The sequence below is a fragment of the Alosa pseudoharengus genome, unplaced genomic scaffold, assembly GCF_046254945.1.
Source record: "Alosa pseudoharengus isolate Yale_2024_CS ecotype anadromous, Long Island Sound unplaced genomic scaffold, YU_APseudo_1.1 YU_APseudo_1.1_scf_18, whole genome shotgun sequence".
Taxonomy (NCBI): domain Eukaryota; kingdom Metazoa; phylum Chordata; class Actinopteri; order Clupeiformes; family Clupeidae; genus Alosa; species Alosa pseudoharengus.
The window spans coordinates 15,690,698-15,713,089 of NW_027468650.1; the positions used below are offsets into that span (position 1 = coordinate 15,690,698).

Below are 22,392 nucleotides of genomic sequence, written 5' to 3' on the forward strand. Positions count from 1 at the left end.
ATGGTTCGGCAGCGGAACGGTGGCGACGCTGGCGTAACGCTAGCGTTGAACAAGCTGAGCGTTGAACTTGCGTTACGCTTGCCGCTGCCGCTGGCTAATGTGATCCCCGCCTAAATCATCATAATTCACACATAAACCACCAAGTAACAAGAGCGTGGTCAGTACTTTACATTACAGATGTCATATGGTCAAGATAATGGCAATACGGATGTAAGATTGTGGTCATAATCAAGTAGTTTGAAACCAATATTAAGGTGAAATAAAAAATCAAACACTTTGACAGAAACATGAAGGGTAAATGAAGTGAAAGTTAAGTTACTCAGTGACATGACTGGTCCTATATTTGTCATATATAATCTCCCTAAGTGATTATTCCTGTTGTACACTTCTATTCTGCCTGACAAAGGCAAAATGCAGTAACTACGCAAACAATGTCCAGCCAAATGTGTTGTAGGTAGATTACTAGTAATACATGGTTTATAGATTGGAGACTGGAGGCACATTGAGTCCTAACTCAATTTTGTCCAGCGGTATTATGGTTACTAACGCATAGCCCAAGTTTCGTCTATGTATCTACACTAATGATAGAGGCTATTTCACAAATCACAGAATTTAAACATCCAAAACAAGTAATAAAGCGAGGCTTGACATAGCGTTGTCTGGTCATCCTAGCTCAACTCGTTTCACTAACGCCAATCCAGGATGAGTAGGAGTGACTAGGACAAGCCAGGTGTAAGTAATTCAGAATACGTGCGCATTCTCGTTTCTCCATCAAAGAACTCACGTTTGGAATAAAAAAGACGCAGAAAATAGCGTCATTCACACAAAGTGGACAACCGCTTTTTTTTCTTTTTTTTTTAAGTATATTTTTTTGGGCTTTTATGCCTTTAATGCGAGAGGATAGTGGAGAGTGACAGGAAGTAAGTGGGAGAGAGAGTCAGGGTGGGATCCGGAAAGGACCACGGGGCGGGAATCGAACCTGGGTCGCCGGCGTACGGTGCAGGTGCCCCGGCTGGGGCGAACAACCGCTTTTGATATAGACTAACAATAAAGTTCCTTTTTTTAATGGGGAATCATGGCTATTTCTGTACAACAGCTGGAGTAGGTGAATGCAAATTTGCACCGTGTGAGTGCTTCCTTGTCTTGGCACGCAACGTCATTAAGAAAGGGCTTGCCACTGCAAAGATGCACATAGTATGACTATATATACCTTTATATTGTCTTTATAACCGAATTAGTTGAAAACACTTTCAAAAAATTGCCCCTCCACTTCAAATCAACTACTAAAATTATAACCATATAGTATTAGGCAGACAATCTGTTGTGTTTTGCGAGTAAATACATGTAGCAAATACTTGTAGTTAAATGGAGTAAAGCTCTTAAAAAATCACATGGAGGTCTGATTTGAATGACAGCTGGGTGAACAAATAAGACAACATAATGAACATTAGAATAAACTACGCCTGGCTGTTGGGGCCAGGCTAGGTGCAGAGAATAAATCCCCATGGTAACTTATGTGCCATCTCTTTTGTTAAACCAAGTCAAGGCTAAATTCATCCAGGATAACCAAAAAATCCCAGCCTAATCCCTTATCTAGGTTTTGTGAAATACCCCTCTGGACTTTTTCCACATATTGTGGAAGATTTCCTCCGATCTTCAGATGTCCAGTAGCCAAGCAAATCAGGTCAAAGGTCAAAGACAGGTCAGAGTCTCCCACTGCACACCCGTAGAGGAGACTGACTCCTCAGCAGCTCCGTCTCTGGATGGGCACCCAGGTCTAGCTTCCCCTCCAGGCTAGCCTTGGTACTGCAGGACACGACTACAGTCTTAAAAGGACAAACGCTTTGCACTTTGGAATCGCAGCAGAAAATGAGATCCCTGAAACAGAAGAGCGACAGATGTCAGGTGTGAGGTAAGGTTCTGTGAGGTGTGTCCAGGACTTAGGATGTTGCATAAATCACAAACTCAGCACCAGTGGTAAGAGAACAGATACTGCCAGTCCACCTTAAAAATAAAATATACAATGAAACCGGTTAGCACACAGCACAAGGAGAAATATACACCGAAAACACACACACACACACACACACACACACACACACACAGAGATCAATCTGGTCTCTTTGTGACAGCACAAATATTCCCATTGACACTTCTAAACTTCAAAAGCAATATGCCAGTCATTACATACAAAGAGCTCCTCCTTTGATTCGGAGGTCTAATATAAATATAATTTTAGTCTAATATAAAATCTGCTGAGTTAAAAAAAAGAACTCGCTGTAGCTCTTTGATTTGCAGAGCTGTTGTGTCTCTCTGCTTTTTTGAATAAGCAACTCTGACATCCCAAATAACCAAAACATCTAGAAAGATCCAAAACACAGCATTTAGCATGGCCAACCCAGAGTCTACAATGATTGTGGCATATGCAAATTGATTTTTTTTCCATTACTGGTTATTATAGTATATATATGATTATTCTGGCTATTATGGTAGTTAGAGAGACCACAGGTCATCCAATAGGGAACTGGACAAGTAATTACAGACATTACTTTGAAACTGTGTGAGTAGCTTAAATGAGATTGCATAATCAACAGAGGAGATTTGGCCATTAGTGATGATGTTTCTGTGTTGGAGAAGACTGTGTGCTCTCACAAAGATGGGTGCTCATTACTCTTAGCAGAGGGTGAGATTAGTGAGAGAGGGAAAGAGAGAAGAACAAGAAAAGAAGAGAGGAGAGGTCACTCTGCACACCACAACCAGCAGGACGCTTACTTACACTCTCACCACATAGCACTTCACAGCACGGCTCGTAAAGCTCACTTCTTCTTCCCTCCTAGTGACATATTCTCAGTTTTTTTCTTCTGTGCCTCATTGAACAAAAGACACACCTTTATGTTAGCACACGGCGAGAGAGAGAGAGAGAGAGAGATAGAGAGAGAGAGGTGGGGGTAATGATCTAGCCCCATATGAGAGAGAGAGGGAGAGAGAGAGAGGGAGAGGTGGAGGTAATGATCTAGCCCCATATTCTTAATCTAGGCTGTGCACACACCGATAAGCTAGCACAATGCGAGACATAAAGAGAAAATGAGAAAGAGAGAGAAAGAGAGAGAGAGAGAGAGAGAGAGAGAAAGAGAGAAAGAGGTGGGGTAGTAATGATCTATCCCTGTGCTCCGTTTAGACCAGGCCGTGAATGCATGAACATGTTTCTCTCTGTGTCTTCTTTAGTACACTGACCCCTGGTGGCTACTTTCAGTAAGAGCTGAACCTCACAAGCTCAACGACAACACACACACACACACACACACACATACACACACACAACCTGACGCTGAAAACACACACTGGTGTGTGTGTGTGTGTGTGTGTATAGGCTACGTTCACACCGCAAGTCTTAATGCTAATTTTTGCTCATTTTTTTTTGTTTGGCTGTTCACATTACCTTTTAAAATGTGGTCTATATCAGATTCCAGTGTGAACTGTTTGCGGTTTTGAACTGGCCCGCATGCGCAAAAGAACAATAACAATGACATCAGCTAACTCCCGCGGCGCATAATTGTGACGAATGTCGATGCAGATTGACGTAAAAGTCAAATAGATCTTAGAGAACAGGCTGCAATAATACCTGTCTAAAGAGCTTACAGCTTATACAAAATGCAGCTGCTCGCACACTCACTAGTACTAAAAAATATGAACATATTTCCCCTAATCTGGCATCTCTACATTGGCTGCCTGTTAAAAGTCGCATTGACTTCAAAATATTACTTCTAACATACAAAGCCATTAATGGCCAGGCACCAGAATATATTAAAGATCTCCTAGTCCCCTATTACACGCCTAGACCGCTACGATCACAGAATACTGGCCTTCTTGTAATTCCAAGAATCTCAAAAACTACAGTAGGTGGCAGAGCTTTCAGCTATCGCGCACCCCTCCTCTGGAATAATCTCCCTTCCTCAATTCGATTAGCAGACACCCTCCCTATTTTTAAGTCTAGACTTAAAACATACCTCTTTACTGCCTCCATAATTAGGTATGGTGCGGTGTGGAACTTCACCCATCTCGGGGATTTTGGAATGGACCACCCTGCTGAGTCCTCGTGTGACTGGCACCCCAGTTGCACGTGCGATGGTGGTCACTGACCATACAGTACCTGCGCTGTTGTCGACTACCCCTCACCATGCCTTAGTTATGCTGCTATAGCATATAGTGCCGTCATGGACTTCTCATGTGCCACGCCATACAACCCCTCTCCTCTCTCCCCTTCTCTCTCCTCTTCTCTCTTTCTCTCAACTCTCCCTCTCTTGCCCATTCTCACTATGATTTACTGTAACAATATATAGCACCACTGATCACTTATTGACATTAACCACATTGATTTCAAGTAATACTAACCCATTCTACATTTCTCTTTCTTCTCCCTTACTGTACCTCACTTGTGAGGTATATCATCACCAGTCATCAACCATCCGTGTGCCTGGCCCTCTTACCCATCCCACCTGAAGTCCCATCTTTGACTGCTGTATTACTGTCCTACCCTACCTGGATTCCTGGCCTGTACAGCCCCATCACCTGCCTATGACAACTCTGCCCGGATTCTGGCCTGTCTGCTGACCCACCACTTGCCCCCTGACAACTTTCTTTCCTGGACAATTCCGACGCCGGACTATCGCACTTTCTCTCACTAAATCATGATTAATGCTTTATCATACCGGATACGTAATCATCCCACCTCTTGTAACTTTCACCTCAGGTGCTTTAAACACCATGTCCTATTCTCCACACCTGACTATCATATGCATTTGTCATTGTTTACAGACCTTACTGTCCGTATTGACCCTAGGCAGATGGGTCAGGCCCTTGAGTCGTGGATCTGCTCGAGGTTTCTTCCTATATGTATCTCCAATTCTAGGGAGTTTTTCCTCGCCCCTGTTACCCATGGACCTTCCTTCTTTCTTTCTTCCTTTTCTTTTCTCCCTCTTTTCTTTTTCTCTGATTGCCTACATTCTGTAAAGCGCCATGATACATGTGTAATGTTTTGGCGCTATATAAGCACAATAAATTGAAATTGAAAATTGAAATAAAAGTCAAATCCCCCTTGGTTGTTTACACTGCGGCCGCATTGAAAAAAATCAGACCTGGGTCTGATTCAGGACCACATATGGAAATGGTCTAAATCTGACTTGAAAAAATCAGATCTGGGCAAGATTTGAGTGTTCACACTACTGAAGAAGTCTGACCTGGTCACTTGAACCCCAAAAATCAGATTTGGGCCACTTTCGGCTGCAGTCTGAACGTAGCCTATGTGTGTGTGTGTGTGTGTGTGTGTGTGTGTGTGTGTGTGTGTGTGTGTGTGAGACAGTGTATGTTTGTGGACCGTATGAGGAAGTGAGTCACTCAGTCATGTGTGTGTGTGTGTGTGTGTGTGTGCTTGTGTCTCTGTAAGTGCTCTTATTGTCAGGGTAATTTGATGGAATTGGTCCTTGAACACTAATCAGGCTGGTGCAGAAAATTAGGGGCTGCTCGGATGTGCATGTCTAAAACGGGAACACATTTGTAAGAGGTGAGAGTAGACGGGGTGGACGAGGGTCAGCAGACGGCGAGCAAAGCAGATGAGGGATGTGAGGGAAGTACAGTGTGTGTGGGAGGGGGGGTATATATGTGTGTGTGTATGAGGGGGGATGTGTGTGTGTGTGTGTGTGTGTGTGTGTGTGTGTGTGTATAGGGAGTGATATATGTGTGTGTGGGTGAGTTGATGTGTGTGTGTGTGTGTGTGTGTGTGTGTGTGTGTGTGTGGGAGGGGAGGTATATATGTGTGTGTGTATGAGGGGTGATGTGTGTGTGTGTGTATGGGGAGTGATGTGTGTATGTGTGTGTGTGGGAGGGGGGGTAATATGTGGACGGTGGGACAACATATTAGTGGGGGTAATCAGTCCCGGCGGCATGGGGGGGCTTTGGGGGGCCAGGTCCGTCCTGGAAGTCATCTGTGCCCGCCCTGGACGAGCTTGTCTGCTCCAACCAACCTCAATCCCATAGATTGATTTTGAACACTTATTAAATGTAGGCCTATATTATACGTTTGTCAATCTAGCAAGTAGCAATCTGCAAAAATCTGTATTATTCCGTAGCTAATCAATCAGGAACATTCGGTAAGCCCATCACCTAAATGGAGAGAAGGTTACATGGCGCAGTCTACTTCACTTCTGCACTAACCCCTGTCATCCGATGACAAATATGCTTAGCGGCTCGCAGGTAGGCTATATCTCATATCGTAGTTAGTAGAGGTAGGCCTAGTAGTTTCTCGGTTTGTTTGATAGCGTTACTGTTTTTTCTTCTGAGCTAGTCTGAGAACAGGAAGCATTACCACTCCAGGGACGAAGTTATCCGTAACTTCGGGGCTAACTCCCTAACACTCTATCTGAAAGAGAGTGCTATCTATCTGTTGTTGAACGAGGATTTTGGTTTTATCTGCGGATTTATTTTTGCATTATTTTGAATATGACTAGCTCCAATCTCAACAGCACGTCTACTTTTTCCACATGCATCTCAGGACATATCCCCTCTCGCTTTCTCTCTCTCCATCCCTGCACACGGGGCTCTCTTAAAGGAGCTGCACCATTTTACAACAATTGCATCTACATTTTCATATTAGAATGTTTTGTCAAGTGTAAGCTTAAACTACCGTGATCAATTTAAGTTCCCGTGCCCCCCCTGGAAAGGTGTAATGCCCATCCGTGAATCTGTGTCTGCCGCCGGGTCTGGGGGTAATGTGTAAGTTTGTGTGTCTGTGTTGGGGAGGGACATGACAGAGAGATTCCAGAGGGGAGGTTGTACCTCGGTCATGGCGTCATCAATCTGCTTGAGTTCCTCGTAGTGATCACGGGAGTCCCTGAGGGGCTGGACCATGATCTCCTCTATCTGGGGAAAGAGCTACAAACACACACACACAAACATGCGCGCACACACACACACACACACACACACACATACACACACACACACACTTAGAGAAGGCAGCAGAGGCTTCTTTTTCAGGTAATATTTATGAAATCTGATCATTTTCTAGGGTCCCCTGATTAGACGACTTCACCTTCATGACACACACACACAAAAACACATGCACGGACGCACACACACACACGCACACACACGCACACACACAAACACACAGACACACACACAGACACACACACATCCACAGACACACACACACAGACACACACACACAGTCCTGACAAGGCGCTCTGACCTTCATGACTGTCTCAAACATGGGAATGAGCACAAACTTGATGAATCCGATCTGAGCCGTTGGCTTGGTGACTTTTTCTCGGTCCATGAAGGGGGCAACTGGGAGACCTTCTGACTTTTCCCGGTCACTCTGGGGGAGAGATCAGTCAGGTTAGTAGTGGGACACATGCACACACACACACACACTTTAGGCCAGTTACAGGACAAGGTGTACGATAAGGTCGAAAAGAGAATGTCTGTACACCGGAGTATCTCCCAAAATGTAATTAAAAAACGACAACATGGGGCTCCACACACACACACACACACACTGACCAGGATACCAGTGGTACTCTGTTCAGACCAGAGTTTAGTGTTTCAGATCAGGGTTTAGTCAATTCAGACCAGGCTAATCAATACTAGTTGTATCCAATGCCCACTGAAACCAACTTGGGCTCTTGTCCGATAGGTATTATATAACTAAATATTATTATGATTATTGTAATTCAGTCCAGATTTAGCCCAGGCTGGGGAGCAGGCAATGCGGCATACATACACACACACACACACACACACGGGAGGGGAGTCACCTGCATGAAGTATTCTTCTAGCAGACAGTCCACCCACGGTTCTGCCACTTCCGTCGGCCGCACCTCATTAGAGATGTCACAGCATTTGATCAGGACCATTTTCAACTATGGAGACAAGCAAACACACACAGACAGACACACACACACACAGACACATACACATACAGCACGCACACACACACACACACATATATGCACACACAAACAAACACACACACACACACACACACACACACACACACATACACACACAGAGACTCAGTTTAGCGAAAAACAAAGAAGCCTTTTAATGTATCCAGACATGCACCTTTTCCCCACCTCACGACTGAAGGGCTCATTGAGGGCCTACTTCAATTTCTTTCTGTCTGTGTGCGTGTCTGTGTGCCTGTGTGTGTCTGCTTGTGTATATCAGTGTGTGTGTGTCTTTGTGTGTGTGTGTGTGTGTGTGTGTGTGTGTGTGTGTGTGTGTGTGTGTGTGTGTGTGTGCACATGTGAATGTGTGTAAATGACCCTGAAATTGCTGCCCTGCCCTGTGGCAGCCCGACTCACACACGTGACGTGCTCCTCGTTGGTGAAGTCGAAATTGTCCACTTTGTGCTTGAAAGAATCCAGTATCTCGCCATGTCGTGCCATGTCTGTGGCTAAGATCAAGGTGATGATGGCCTGCACATGAGAAGCATGGCCCTCATTAACCAAAACCACACGTGTGAGTGCTAACTGTAAAAATACTGTAATATAGTCAGAGAGAGAGAGAGAGAGGGGGCTAGAGGGTGGAGAAAGAAGGAGAGAGAGGGGGAGACATGAGGCAAAGGGATATAGAGAGGGGGAGAGAGAGAGAGAGAGGGAGAGAGAGAGAGGGGGAGAGATGGGGCAAAGGGAAGGAGAGAGGAGGAGAGAGAGAGAGAGAGATAGGGTGGAGAAAGAAGTAGAGAGGGAGAGATGGGGACAAAGGGAGGGAGAGAGAGAGGAGAGAGGGTGGAGAAATTAGGAGAGAGATGGGGAAAGGGAAGAAGAGAAAGAGAGGGTGAAATACGGAGAGGGACTAGTAGAGCGGGACAAGAAAGAAGGAGATGGGGGGAGAGACAAAGAGAAGAAAGACGCAAAGAGAGGTAGAGAGATGGAGGGAAGGAAGGAGAGAGAGAGAGAGGGAGGGAGGGAATGAAAGAGGGGGAAGATGGAGAGATGGTGGACAATGATGGAGAGAGATGGAGAGAGAGAGAGAGACTTTGACTTTTAAAGTTCCTTTATTGATAATCAAAAAGAAAACCAAACTAGATGTACCGCAGAGCGGTACAAAATATGACCGCCGCACAGTCCAGCACATTTTTTCCACAAAAAGAAATCACGCTGAAAGGCCTATATGATTCTAACTGTCTCACTAAATTGCATTATCCACACTCAATTCTCACTGGTATCTGCTAGACAACAAGTACCAAAACATGATTAGTTAATAGATTTCACATGTAAAATTAATTTTATACAATCCCACCTCCATCTTGCCTGTTTATAATTCTGAGAAATTCTTGATTGTTTGTGTTATGTTTATGTTATGTGTGTGTGTGTGTGTGTGTGTGTGTGTGTGTGTGTGTGTGTGTGTGTGTGAGTGTGTGTGTGTGTGTGTGTGTGTGGGTGTGTGTGTGTGTGGGTGTGCGTGCTTGTGTTTGTGCCTGCGTATGTACCTGTGCATGCAAGCGTACATATGTCTACTGTGTGAGTATGTGTCATACGTATGATTACTGTGAATGTATGTGTGTGTGTGTGTGTGTATCTGTTTGTGCACATGAAATGGGTTAACATGACCCCTGGAGGCAAACATACGGAAAAAAATGGTCATCCTAGGCCCTACAGTTCTCAAGATATTCACAGAGAACTGTGTCTGCCCTACCCTCCTTTCGGGCGGTCCAGTCCAGCGGGGGGGCTACAGATCAAAACGAAAAATGACGGTTCCATGCTATCCATGTGGGGGTACATGCCCACCAAGTTTCGTGTACCCCGGTCTTTCAGTGTCCCGGGAATCCTTGTTGGTGTACGTCACTAAATGTACACATAAATTATTTTATTGTAAGGCCCCCCATGAACGAAAGTACACAAAACTTGGCATGCATTCGGAGGATGTCATAATGATCCTACACTTTTAATTTCGTGCAGTTTTAACCTTGTCAGCCAGAGACATTGTGATGAAAACACCTACTTTTTTGCTTTTTAATTTTTAACTAGGTGGCGCTATACATGAAATAAGTGGTAATGGGATGGGTTGACATGCCCCCTTAAGACCAACATACATAAAAAAGATGGACCTCCTAGGCCCTACGGTTCTCGAGATATTCACAGAAAACTGTCTCCGGCCACCTACAGGCCAGTTGGTGTATAGTAACATAAATTAATTTATTGTGTGGCCCCCCATGAACGGAATTCCACAAAATTTGGCGTGCATACAGAGGGTGTCATAATGATCCTACACTTCCAATTTCGTGCAGTTTTGACTATGTTAGGTCACAGATACCTTCAATTACAACACCTCATTTTTACTTTTTTGTGTTTAACTAGGTGGCGCTATACATGAAATGAGTGGTTATGGAATGGGTTGACATGGCCCCTTGAGATCAACATACAAAAAAAAAATGGTCCTCCTAAACCCCACGGTTTTCGAGATATTCACAGAAAACTGTGTCTGCCCTACCCTCCTTTCGGGGGGTCCAGTCAAGCCGGGGGGTTACAGATCAAAACGAAAAACGATGGTTCCATGCTATCCATGTGGGGTTACATGCCCACCAAGTTTCGTGTACCCCGGTCTTTCAGTGTCCCGGGACTCATTGACGGAAATTTGGGCATGCGAAAAAAAAAAAATAAATAAAAAAAAAAAATCTGACTAAACCTATATGACCGCCGCTTCGCTGCGCGGCGGTCATAATAAAAATAAAACCAGCCCATATTAAAACCTCCTAGAGAAGGAGAGGCGTGTGTGTGTGTGTGTGTGTGTGTGTGTGTGTGTGTGTGTGTGTGTGTGTGAGAGAGGAGCGGGGTGAGGGAGAGAGAGAGAAGTCAGACATTAATTAAAAAGAGGAAGACTAGCTGGAGAAGCTGGATGGGAAGGAATGAGAAGGTCTGAGAGAGGGAGAGGTGGTGGAATAGAGAAGGAAGGAAGCAGAATGGGAGAACATGGGGGAAGAGAAAAAAGAAAGAGAGAAAGCAAAGAGCAGTGACACACACATCCACACACACATGCACACACACGGACACATCCTCCTGTGTACCTGTCGGATCTGCTTATAGGCCTCAGGCTCTACGTTGGCGAAGATGTTGCACTCGGGCAGAGAGCAGTGACACACACGTACACACACGTACACACACACATGCACACACACGGACACATCCTCCTGTGTACCTGTCGGATCTGCTTATAGGCCTCAGGCTCTACGTTGGCGAAGATGTTGCACTCGGGGAGAGAGAGGATCTGGAAGGCCACAGCGCAGTGGTGGTTCTCCAGAGGAGAGATGTCATTATAGCGCACAGCCAACTCTGTGCGCGCATTTATCTGATACCTACACAAACACACACACACACATACACACATACACACACACACACACACACACACGCATACACATGCATGCACACAGTTACATGCACAGATGATTATACAGACACACATGAATGAATACACACATACACACACACACACACACACGCATTAATCTCAGGAGAAGAGATGAAATTACAGTATATTTCTTTGCAGGTGTCCATAAGTCTTATTTTTTGGCAAGTTTGACAAACAGAAGTAGAGAAAGGCAACTTTTGTGGACCAGAAAAACATCAGTGAACAGCTGATAAGAACAGAATATACATGAAATGGGTTAACATGGCCCCTTGAGATCAACATACAAAAAAAATGGTCCTCCTAAACCCTACGGTTTTCGAGATATTCACAGAAAACTGTATCTGCCCTACCCTCCTTTCGGGGGGTCCAGTCCAGCGGGGGGGGGCTACAGATCAAAACGAAAAACGATGGTTCCATGCTATCCATGTGGGGTTACATGCCCACCAAGTTTCGTGTACCCTGGTCTTTCAGTGTCCCGGGACTCATTGACGGAAATTTGGGCATGCGAAAAAATAAATAAATAAATAAAAATAAAAAATAATAAAAAAAAATCTGACTAAACCTATATGACCGCCGCTTCGCTGCGCGGCGGTCATAATAAGTCCCGACAGGGTGAACCAGACCCCGACGCGCAGCGGAGGTAATGACCGGCATTCTATACATTACCCCCCTTTACACAGCTACTTGCCAAAACGAAATAATAAACTCCCCACGATATGACTTTAGCCTACATAGCCTAGCCTTTTTGTTACCGTTCATCGTGGCATTTGCTGAGAAACAAATAGTTCGCATCAACACATGCTGAACTTGAATCAAACATTCTTTAGAACACAGCTGATCAACCGTCTGCTTTCACTTTTGAATGAAGTTCCAGTCCTTGCGTAGTGATATGAAAGACGTATCAGAAGCACAAAACCCGATGCCATTGACAGCGGTAATTATATGTTTGCAGCGGTATTTACGTAAGGGATAACGGCCGCCGAGGTGTCCTGTTATACGGAATTAATGGACGAGGGCGAGTGGCAAAAAACTCCGTGCACGCCCGAGGCAACTCGAGCATGGACAGTTAGCTTGTTTACAGTTGATTCCTTTGTTGTGAAGCCTGCAACAGTAGTCCTACTATGGTTGTTATAGTTACCATTCATAAGCATTGATATGGAACGGTGTCCTGTTATTCAGAATTAAAGGCCACGCCGCCAGCCAATCAGAAAAGAGTATTTCTTCTCTCCGGGTGATAAATGAATTTTACCGTAGAACTTTGGGAAATCCCATTCAAGCCAATGGGTATTCTACTAGCATTATGAAGAGCCGTGTAATAAAACATTGTATTAAAAAGGTCAATCCACACAGGCAAACCAGAGTAGGTTCAAGAGGGGATTGCTTAGTCCCATTTAGGACAAGCTGTATTCTCTTATAGAGCATTTCAAACCTGAAATACAGTACCAGGTGCAATACATGAACTGTCAACTCTTACCTCATTCACCGAACATGGTTACTGGAAAATCAAAACTGCTGACATAACATTGTTTGATTTGTACATTGATTGTTTGTTTGTTGTTTATTATTGTTAGTGTTGTTTTATGTGCTTAACTTATTTTAATTTATTAGGGACCATCAACCTGCCCATGGGACTAAAGATGGAAATTAGCCACTGGTTATAATTCCCTATAAGTCCCTATTTTAAATAAATAAATTACAAATGACAAATATCCATGTTAGTGTGATTTACTTTAATGCCTGCATGTGAAACAGGGTATCAGCTGTGAAGCCCTGACAGATCCCACTAAAGCAGATTGCAGCATTCTGGTGAGTGGTGACAGGTAGAAATCAGAGGGGAAGTCTTACGTGTTATTGTATCCCGGGTGGTCTAGGTCATGACAAACAGCGGCCGTCATCAACACCCCCAGGTCTGTCAAAGTCAGCTTCTCCTGCGGGAAAAAACACACACCACACACCAACACATAATCAAGGCAAACACACAATCACACCAAACCAGATTTTCTATGCCTTGCTAGTTATTAAGCTGGCATTCCTTGGGGATTCAGTTTTTCCACTGACTGCCATTCTGTGAACATAATTGCTACTGGCATCATCTTGGGAGAAAAAGTGTGTGTGTGTGTTTGTGTGTGTATGTGTTTTACGCACCTGGAGGTTAAAGAAATAAATAGGGTTCTGTGTTTTTTTTACCTCCCGAGAAGATAAATCAGTGGGGTTTTGTGTGTGTGAGTGTGTGTGTGTGTGTGTGTGTGTGTGTGTGTATGTGTGTGTGTGTGTGTGTGTGTGTGTGTGTGTGTTACCTGCAGGTTGCAGAGGTGAATCATGCCATACATCATCTGGCTGACACAGAAGCAGTGGCGGAAGTTATGGAAGGGGTTGTTCCTGTAGTTCTCCTGGATGGCTAGCTACCAGACACGAACAAAATGGCAAACATGTAGTGCTAGCTAACCACTTCACATCAGCAGTATAAAACAAACATCGCCACACTCTGAGGTCAGTGGTTTGGGAAACATAAGATGGAAATGTAAGATGCTCAAGAAAGTGTTGGCATGTTTCGGTCCCCGTGCACAGGGATTATTTGTCACATTATTAATCACATATGATTATTTGTGAAATTGTGCAAACAGGTGCAACACATTTGAAAAGGAAGGACTGGTAGCATGCAAGCTCCCGGGAGAGAGATTGATTTAAGAACGTTATCACAGTGTGTCTTCGTGGCGCAAAGCAGCGCGGGCGGAAGACAGCGACAATTGGCAGGGGAGGGTCATGTCTTTTTTGACAATTCTGTCGGAGGGTCATTGAACAATTTCTAGCAGGCAAGGGAGGGTCATGCAACTTTTGACTGAAGCACTCAAAATCCCTCTGGTGGCCCCTTCAATAAATAACAAACAGTCCCTTACATTTATTCATTTAGCAGACACTTTTATCCAAAGTGACTTCCCTATGTGTTATATATGACAAGGGGCCGTTGTACCCAGAGCAACTTGGAGTTAAGTGCCAAGGACACAAAGGTGGAATCCAGGAATTGAACCCACAACTTTGCTGGCTACTACATGCTAGCCCAGCTCCTTAACCACTATGCTACCACAGATGATAAAGGTAGTGTTATCCCAGTATGATATAATATAGGTAGTGTTATCTCAGTACAAGATGTTAAAGGTAGAGCTATCCCAGTACGAGTTCAAATGTGTCATTTAGCCATTTATTGTGTTATGGTTTAAAGTCTTAACATGTTATTCAGTGGTTCAAAGGTGTTGTTTATTTAATGGTTCAAAGCGTACTCTCACCAGCCAGCGCTTGAGCGTGATGGGGTTCATGTTGAACTCCTTCACCAGCCCGAGGTCGTGATACATGTACTCCAGACAGCTCAGCATCTGCAACAGCCATCAAATAGAAATACACACTGTGTGTGTTAAACTGTTAAAGCCATCAGACAGAAAGACACTTTGTGTGGGTTAAACTGCAACAGCCATCAGAAAGAAAGACACTCTGTGTGTGTTAAACTGTAAAAGCCATCAGACAGGAAGACACTCTGCTTGTGTTAAACGGCAAAAAGCATCAGAGGTGTGTTTCCATTAACATTGAAAAAGAGCAAATCTAAAATGTGAAATGAAAAATGAGTAATGGAAGTATAAGTATATATACTCATTTGATCCCGTGAGGAAAATTTGGCATGTATCCCAATCCGTGAATTAGTGAAACACACACAGCACACAGTGAACACACAGTGAGCTGAAGCACACACTAACTCAGAGTGCTCAACCATTTTCCCCTTCCCACATTTTTCCTACTGGTCGGGGATTGAACCGACAACCCTTCGGTTACAAGCCCAAAGCCAAAATACGGAAATACGCAAATATCGCTTAAACTCACAAATATTGCAAATATCAGGATTATTTTTAGAGTTTGTTTGAGGTGAGGACATCGGTGCAAGTTCAAGCAATAACAAAATACAAGCATTTATAATGTTAAATGTGGACTATGCGTATGCCCTCTCAGAAGCCTCAGATGCCCTCCCTTAACATTCTGACCCCCTCAATTTATCTACCACAGTTTTTGGTGGATGCAATTGAAGATACACTGTCAAAATCAGATTTTGGGAGATCAGTTGTTACATTTATCTGAAATGAAAATGGAGAGACCATGGACCATCTGTCAGAAACATAGATTGATAAGACAGTTTCTTAACTTTCTTAACTTATATTAACCTGTGTCTTTTTTCCCATCTTGTGTCTTTGTGTATCTTGTGCTATTTATGTGTACCTGACTGCGAGACAAGTTTCCCTTTGGGACAATAAAGTTAAACTGAACTGAACTGAACTGAGAAGATAAAATCATATTTAATCACATTGTTCCACTTATGGAAACACTGACCATTTACAATTGTGCTTCGTTTTTTATGTATATTTTTGGGGCTTTTTATGCCTTTAATCAGATAGGATAGTGGAGAATGACAGGAAGCAAGTGGGGAAGATGGTTGAGGAGGGATCCAGAAAGGACCAGGGTGGGAATCGAACTTGGGTCGCAGGCGTATGGTGCAGGTACCCCAGCCTTGTGCTTTGTTGAGAAAATATCGCTTTTATTTTGCAGACATATTAACATCATGTGATGCAACCTTAAATAGAGAGAAAGACTGAAGGGTGCAGGTTTGTGCTTGAGTTTTCTATTGTCTCTCTGCTGGAAATTACAGCGTGATGGTCATCTGTTTTTATCAATAAAGTGACCATGTGTTGTCATATCGTCTAGAAACAATGTGATTGTGTATGATGACGAGTAATCGTGTATGAGACGGGGCCTCTTTGGATTTGCTGCGGGAACTTTGCGTTGCTGGTAGTGTGGTAGTTACATGTGGTAACGTGTCAGAATTACCATCCCCCAATCGTAATGAAACCCCCGATCACACTTTTCCTCACTGCTTAGTCTCACCTCATTGTGTTCCCAGTGCCAGACATCAAAGGTGGGCTTTTTCAGAGCCTCGATGGTCTCCTGAGAAAGTGTGTACTAGAGAAAAGACAGCAATGAGAAGCATGGGCCTGGGAAACTCAGGAGCTAATACATGCTAACACAAAGCTCAAATAAAGATAACACACAGCTAACACAAACATAGCCTACGGCTAACACAACCCCAACACAAAGCTAACACAAACCTATAAACTAAGGCTAGCACAACCCCAACACAAAACTAACAAAAACCTAAACGCAAAACTAACACAAACCTAACCTAAGGCTAACACAAACCAAACACAACGCTAACACAAACCTAACCTAAGGCACACAAAACCAACAAAGAGGAATATACAGTACCTTTGGATAGCTAGGGACGTCACGGCGAGGAGTTAGCTTCTTCCCATCATCTGAGAAGTTATACCTGCACGGACAGTTCACCCTGAATAAGAGACACAAGACATAAGGTTAGTTACTGTGAAATGTTCTCCTTCGAACTGACCTCAGTTCAGATCTCAGTGTAATGACATGAGTTGTGATTATTGTTGTTGTTGTTGATGAAATTTGCACCTTCCGCCTGCTCTGGAGGTCATCTCATCACGGAGTTTCTTGAGATCGTTCTTGCATTTCTCGATCTCTACCACCTTCAAGCCTTCCACTGCAACACAATCATAGCCTTCATCGCATACATGACAGTAAAATGTTAAATAGTATACAAACATGAATGTAAAACCACAGTGCTGCTGATTTTCAAACACATGCATTTTTTGAGTGGTCAACACTTACACTCCACTCTCTTTTCAAGCATGGCTAGCCTGTTGGTCACTTCTGTTTTCAGCTCATTTATTCGGAAAGCCCTGCAGAAAAGAGAACATCTGCAACACACTTTCACCTACTGCAACAGTAATCGGCTAGTATTGGTAATGGCTAGTTTTGGCTGAGTTTTGGTTCATTTGTGGCTCTTGTGCTTTAATCAACAGCCATCACACCAATCTTGTTGTTCATTGTTTTATTCAACTTTGAATATGAAAAAGGCACTGCAATAACAAACACTCTCATGGTAAACTGCCTTTGATCAAGTTAATGTAGTTACAGTAACACATGGAAGTCACAAGTCAGATGTAGCCATTACTTGCTGAACTGCTCAGCCACCTGGGATAGAACATTCTGGAACATGTCCTCCTTCTCTGCAGAGAAACAGAACATAAAGGCCTTAGAACACAGAACTAGCCTAGAAATGTAAACGCACCCTAGCGGCGGCAAATTAATTTGCTCAGCCTGTACGTCTAGTATCAAACCATAGGGATTTCTATTGGCTGACGCCGTGGACTTCATCCAATCACAGCGCTCTATTTTGTTAGAGAGTCTTAAGGCGGGCTTAACAGGATAACGTCAGTCCTGCGACGGTGAACAACAAGGAAGGTGGCTATGGCGAATGAAGAGCGGTTGTTTGAATCGGCGTTGGCGTCAACTTTGGAGGAGTTGGACTTGTGCTTTTCTTTGAAAGTTGAGTAACACAATGCACTTAAGTCATTCCTTTCGAAGAAGGATGTATTTGCCGTTTTGCCGACCGGATACGGATATGGTCGTAGCGCTGGCCTATTGCATGCCTAGGCAGTTTGAAAGACAATTCTCTGCCCGCCCCTTGGATTAAGCGAGGTCAATGGTTCGATTCCGGACTATACATTTCAATGATATAGGATGGCCCGCCAGGCTAACACAGAACCACTGTGGTCTTGAATCTTGTCTTAGAACATGTAACCATAAAGTGGTCATAGAATGTGTAATTAAGGAGTGAAGTTAGGACATGCTATCACAGGATGGTCTTCAAACATCCATTCACAGAATCTTAGAACATGCTATCACAGAGTGACCTTAGAACATATTATTTGACCACAGAGTGTTCTTAGAACAAGTAATCACAGAGTGGATTTAGAACATATAGTATAACCACAGAATAGCCTTCGAGCAAATGGTCTAGGTAAGCACAGAATGGCCTGTCATGACAGTGGAGCAGGAGGGCGAAAGGCAGAAGAAGAAAGTAAAGCTTTAGAAATAAGTGCAAACTATCTACCTCCAAGTTGTCCAGTTGACAGGGGCACCACCTTGTACAGGGAGCTGCATGTGGAGAGGAAACACCGTCATATGAAACAGGAAGTAATAAAAGGACTCACTTAAGTCCATATTTTCATTGGCACAGTGGAAGAAGCAAGACACCTACATTTGTGGGCCCATACGATCAGCGGAACATTCAGTATTTTTAAATATTTTGTGACACAATATTTTCAAGATTCAGTGAATTGTAAATTGTTACAACTTTGTACTTGTATTGTTTTATGCTGAAGCCTGAATATACCTATTTTAAATGGAGATATTCAAAGAATAGGTTTAGAGAACATGGTGGCCAGGTTCACCTATAGTGTGCAGACCTACCTGGGGGAGTTAGTTGGCATGGTGGGGTCAATTGAGACCAGGGCCCCCTCGGGGTCTACCATCATGATGGCTGTGTTCCTGCAGACACACACACAGACACAGACACACACACACACACACACACACACAGAGAGAGAGAGAGGTCATTACACTAAACATCATTTAGACCTCAGTCAAAATTACACATTACAGAAGGCTCTTTTTTTGCGGGGGGGACAATATCATTGTAAATGAAGTTCAGTATGAGGGGAAGTGAAGGGCAGTGAGAGGTCGTGGGCTCTGACCTGGGTATGTTGGAGGAGGAACAGAGGAGTTCTTTAATGTCACATGGAGAACAGTGACGACTGAACACCACCTGCAGGTGTGAGACATGACACGAGTCAGAATTACATTTGAAGACACACACAGAGAAACACCCACACATACACAGGATAGTGAAAACTGTCTTTGTCCAGAGAGAGAGATTCGAGTTAACACTTACGCCTCAAACACACACATACTGTACACACACGCAAACACTCACCCTCACATACACACACACACAAAGACACTCACCTCACACCACACACACCAAAATAAACAGATGTCCTGGACAAGTGTTCTTGTAGCCTGAGCATTTCCAGCATCCTGAACTTGAGTGGGTAGATGTCATGTCCAGGTCTACCCTCGAGCCACTCAGAGGCTGTCCAAGAGTGTGTGTGTGTGTGTGTGTGTCAGCCTGGAATGGTCACTTCTGGACCCTTATCTCTAAGCCAAACGCTTAGAGCTTATGAATTAAACATACACACCTGCTCCACTTCTTTTGCCAGTCTTCTGTCTAAGCTCAGATGAAGTGATACATAAGTAGGCTATTTTACAGAATCATTTTGATGAAAAGACGAGAGGATGTCTAAGGAGATGCCTTTTGTATGTATGTGTGTGTTGTTCGCACAGTATTCAGCATGTGTACATCACATTGACTTCACTTCAGCATTGACGTCACTTTAGTATTGTGACACACACACACTCTCACACACACACACACAGGCACATACACATACTGTATGCACGCACACACACACAAACACACACACACACAAACACACACACACACACACATATGCACACGGGCACATACACACACACACACACACACACAAGTGGTATGCTACTTCCAGGTGTCCTTAGGTTGGTCCTGACAGCAGCAGCTGTGAAATGTTCTTTCCCAGGGGATATTTTTACAGGCACGTGAGAACCCTACTATTCATGGAGAGTCCACAAAGACCAATCATGTACAGATTATAAGAAGTAACAGCTAAGAAGTACAGATAAAAAATATAAATTTTCCTTTCTCTTTATACATATGTCTCATGTATGTTATTATCATGACATTACTATTGTTTGTGTAGGCCTATAGTTATTGTTGTGAGTGTTACTGTTTAAAAATAAAAAAATAAATACAGTAATTTCCTGTGTGGGAAAAAGCAACAAAACCATATTAATACCATTTTAACTACCCCCGTGTATTATTAACCTCATAGCTGAAGAAATTTTGCAAAATCAATGTATAAGCCGCGGCTAATAGTTGGGAAATTACGGTACATAGACTTTCAAAAATGAAGGCGAATAACAAGTGTGATCACTATTCTGTACAGTAAAGGAATACTTTAGATGGCCACAGTGATACTTTAACCTTACCACACTACATGTGCTCTTAGATGAATATATAGTAATTTTATGTGTATTAGCCGCATTGTGTAAAAGCCGCAGGGCAGTGTTTTATGCAAGTTAAAAGAAACAAAACCATATACCATATTAACTGCCTCTGTGTATTAACCTCATAGCTGAAGAAATTTAGCAAAATCAATGTATAAGCCGCAGCTAATAGTTGAGAAATTACCGTAAAAATGAGACAATGTCTTGAGCTTGTATGGGATTTCCAAGAGAGAAAGCGACAACTGAAATATGTCTTAGTTATTCTATATGTACTTTACTTTTTGTAACAATTTTTTTTTGTAATTTTTATTTCTATAAAACAATTTGTTATTATGTTTACATTTATTGACTATTATTCTTTGCTTTTGTTTATGTAAAGCACATTGAATTACCCCTGTGTATGAAATAGTCTATATAAATTAAAAAAATAAAAAAATAAAGTGTAGGCCTATATGTCAGGTTAAAAAACATTTTTGACAAATGAAGGGACATGAAGCAAGATAGTAGTGAGTAGTGTTTTTTCTTGAAAAATCAACTTTAAATGCAATAGAACAATATTTACAGTTATTATACGGTTCTTTACAATGCTAGTAGAACGCTCCATTGACTTGAATAGGATTTCCCAACGTTCTACGGTAAAATAAATTAATGTAATTACCACTGCAAACATAATTACCGCTGTCAATGGCAACGGGTTTTATAGGAGAGATTGGGTTTTAACTGCATTTTCTTGTAGCCTACACTGATAATGACATACCAGTTGTTCATATGCATGAGCATGAGCCTGACTGGCAGGGACAAAGTAAAGACAAATAGGCTACTTAGGTAAATCATGGCCATCACTGAGAAATTGATTAGGGGTGCGAGTAGGATCAGATCACTATTAGTATGTATCATGGCTTCAAAATGGCAGTTGTGTAGACGTACACATAGGCTTTCATATACAACAAGTTAAGTAGAATCAGTAAGCAAATTAATAGTCTGTCTATAGCTAACATTAGTTGATAAGCAGATGGATATATAAAGAGCAAATGTGTGGTAGCCCATATACACTGATGGTTTTATAGTCAGGTCTCTAAAGCAGGAAGCATATATGCCCATGGTTGGCTGAACACAGACTAATGAGTTGCTTACTGATTCTACTTAGTTTAGGCTATATATCTGATGGCAAGTGACAACTGGCATTTTCAAGCATTGCTACTTACCCATATCCTCTTCATCACATTTTAAGATCAATAATGGTTGCCAGTAAAGAAAATATGTATCAGGATATTTTTTATGTCAGGCAGGTAGTAGACTCTAGCATGACATACATTCAAGAAAAATCACTACTCACTACTATCTTGCTTCATGTCCCTTCATTTGTCAAAAATGTTTTTTAACCTGACATTTACACTTTAACTTGCCTTGCCTTGAAATATGTTTGAATGTTTCTGGGGGATGACAGCAGCTGCTCACCTTCTGGACTTTTCCGTCCACGTCCAGATAGATGGATTTTGGGGTGTAGGATGAGGAACTGGACCCCATGGTGACAGCCGTCCCTCTATAGCCCGATTAAGGACCTGTTGTGCCCCTGTTCCACCCCCAGCAGGATGTCCAGCCGGATGCCCCCGATGCCCCTGTTGCTTTCACCCTTCTCTCTCTTTTAACTGCCCTACCGCCTCTCTCTCTTTCGGAGTTCCTCTGCTCGGGGGTATTTGTGTTCCTCTCCTGCCTTCCGCTCCTGTCAACACACAGCGCAGGGGTTAGAGTCAACTGGGCTGTGCTTGGATCATCTGACCACTGAACACACAGCACAAGGCGTTAGTTAAAGGGACACCAGGCAACGTTTTTGTGTTAATTAATCATCTTCGTAAGTCGATATATGGTTAAAAGACTCATTACAGGGCGAATGAAGACTCTCTCGCCCAC

The 22,392-nt window shown here is 43.1% G+C and overlaps 1 protein-coding gene across 1 annotated transcript; it reads right to left on the reverse strand.

Moving 5' to 3' along the window:
* Nucleotides 1-2,816: 2,816 nt before the first annotated feature.
* LOC143131642 (high affinity cGMP-specific 3',5'-cyclic phosphodiesterase 9A-like) lies at nt 2,817-22,008 on the reverse strand. The gene is made up of 18 exons (XM_076291265.1): nt 21,940-22,008; nt 19,071-19,141; nt 18,787-18,864; nt 18,428-18,471; nt 17,486-17,540; nt 17,140-17,210; nt 16,924-17,011; nt 16,714-16,795; nt 16,336-16,410; nt 14,697-14,783; nt 13,710-13,814; nt 13,258-13,340; nt 11,200-11,356; nt 8,364-8,477; nt 7,815-7,919; nt 7,247-7,375; nt 6,832-6,927; nt 2,817-2,867 (listed from the first exon to the last, which is right to left on the reverse strand). The coding sequence occupies exons 1-18, from the start codon at nt 22,006-22,008 to the stop codon at nt 2,817-2,819; spliced, it is 1,560 nt and encodes a 519-aa protein (XP_076147380.1).
* Nucleotides 22,009-22,392: the final 384 nt, after the last annotated feature.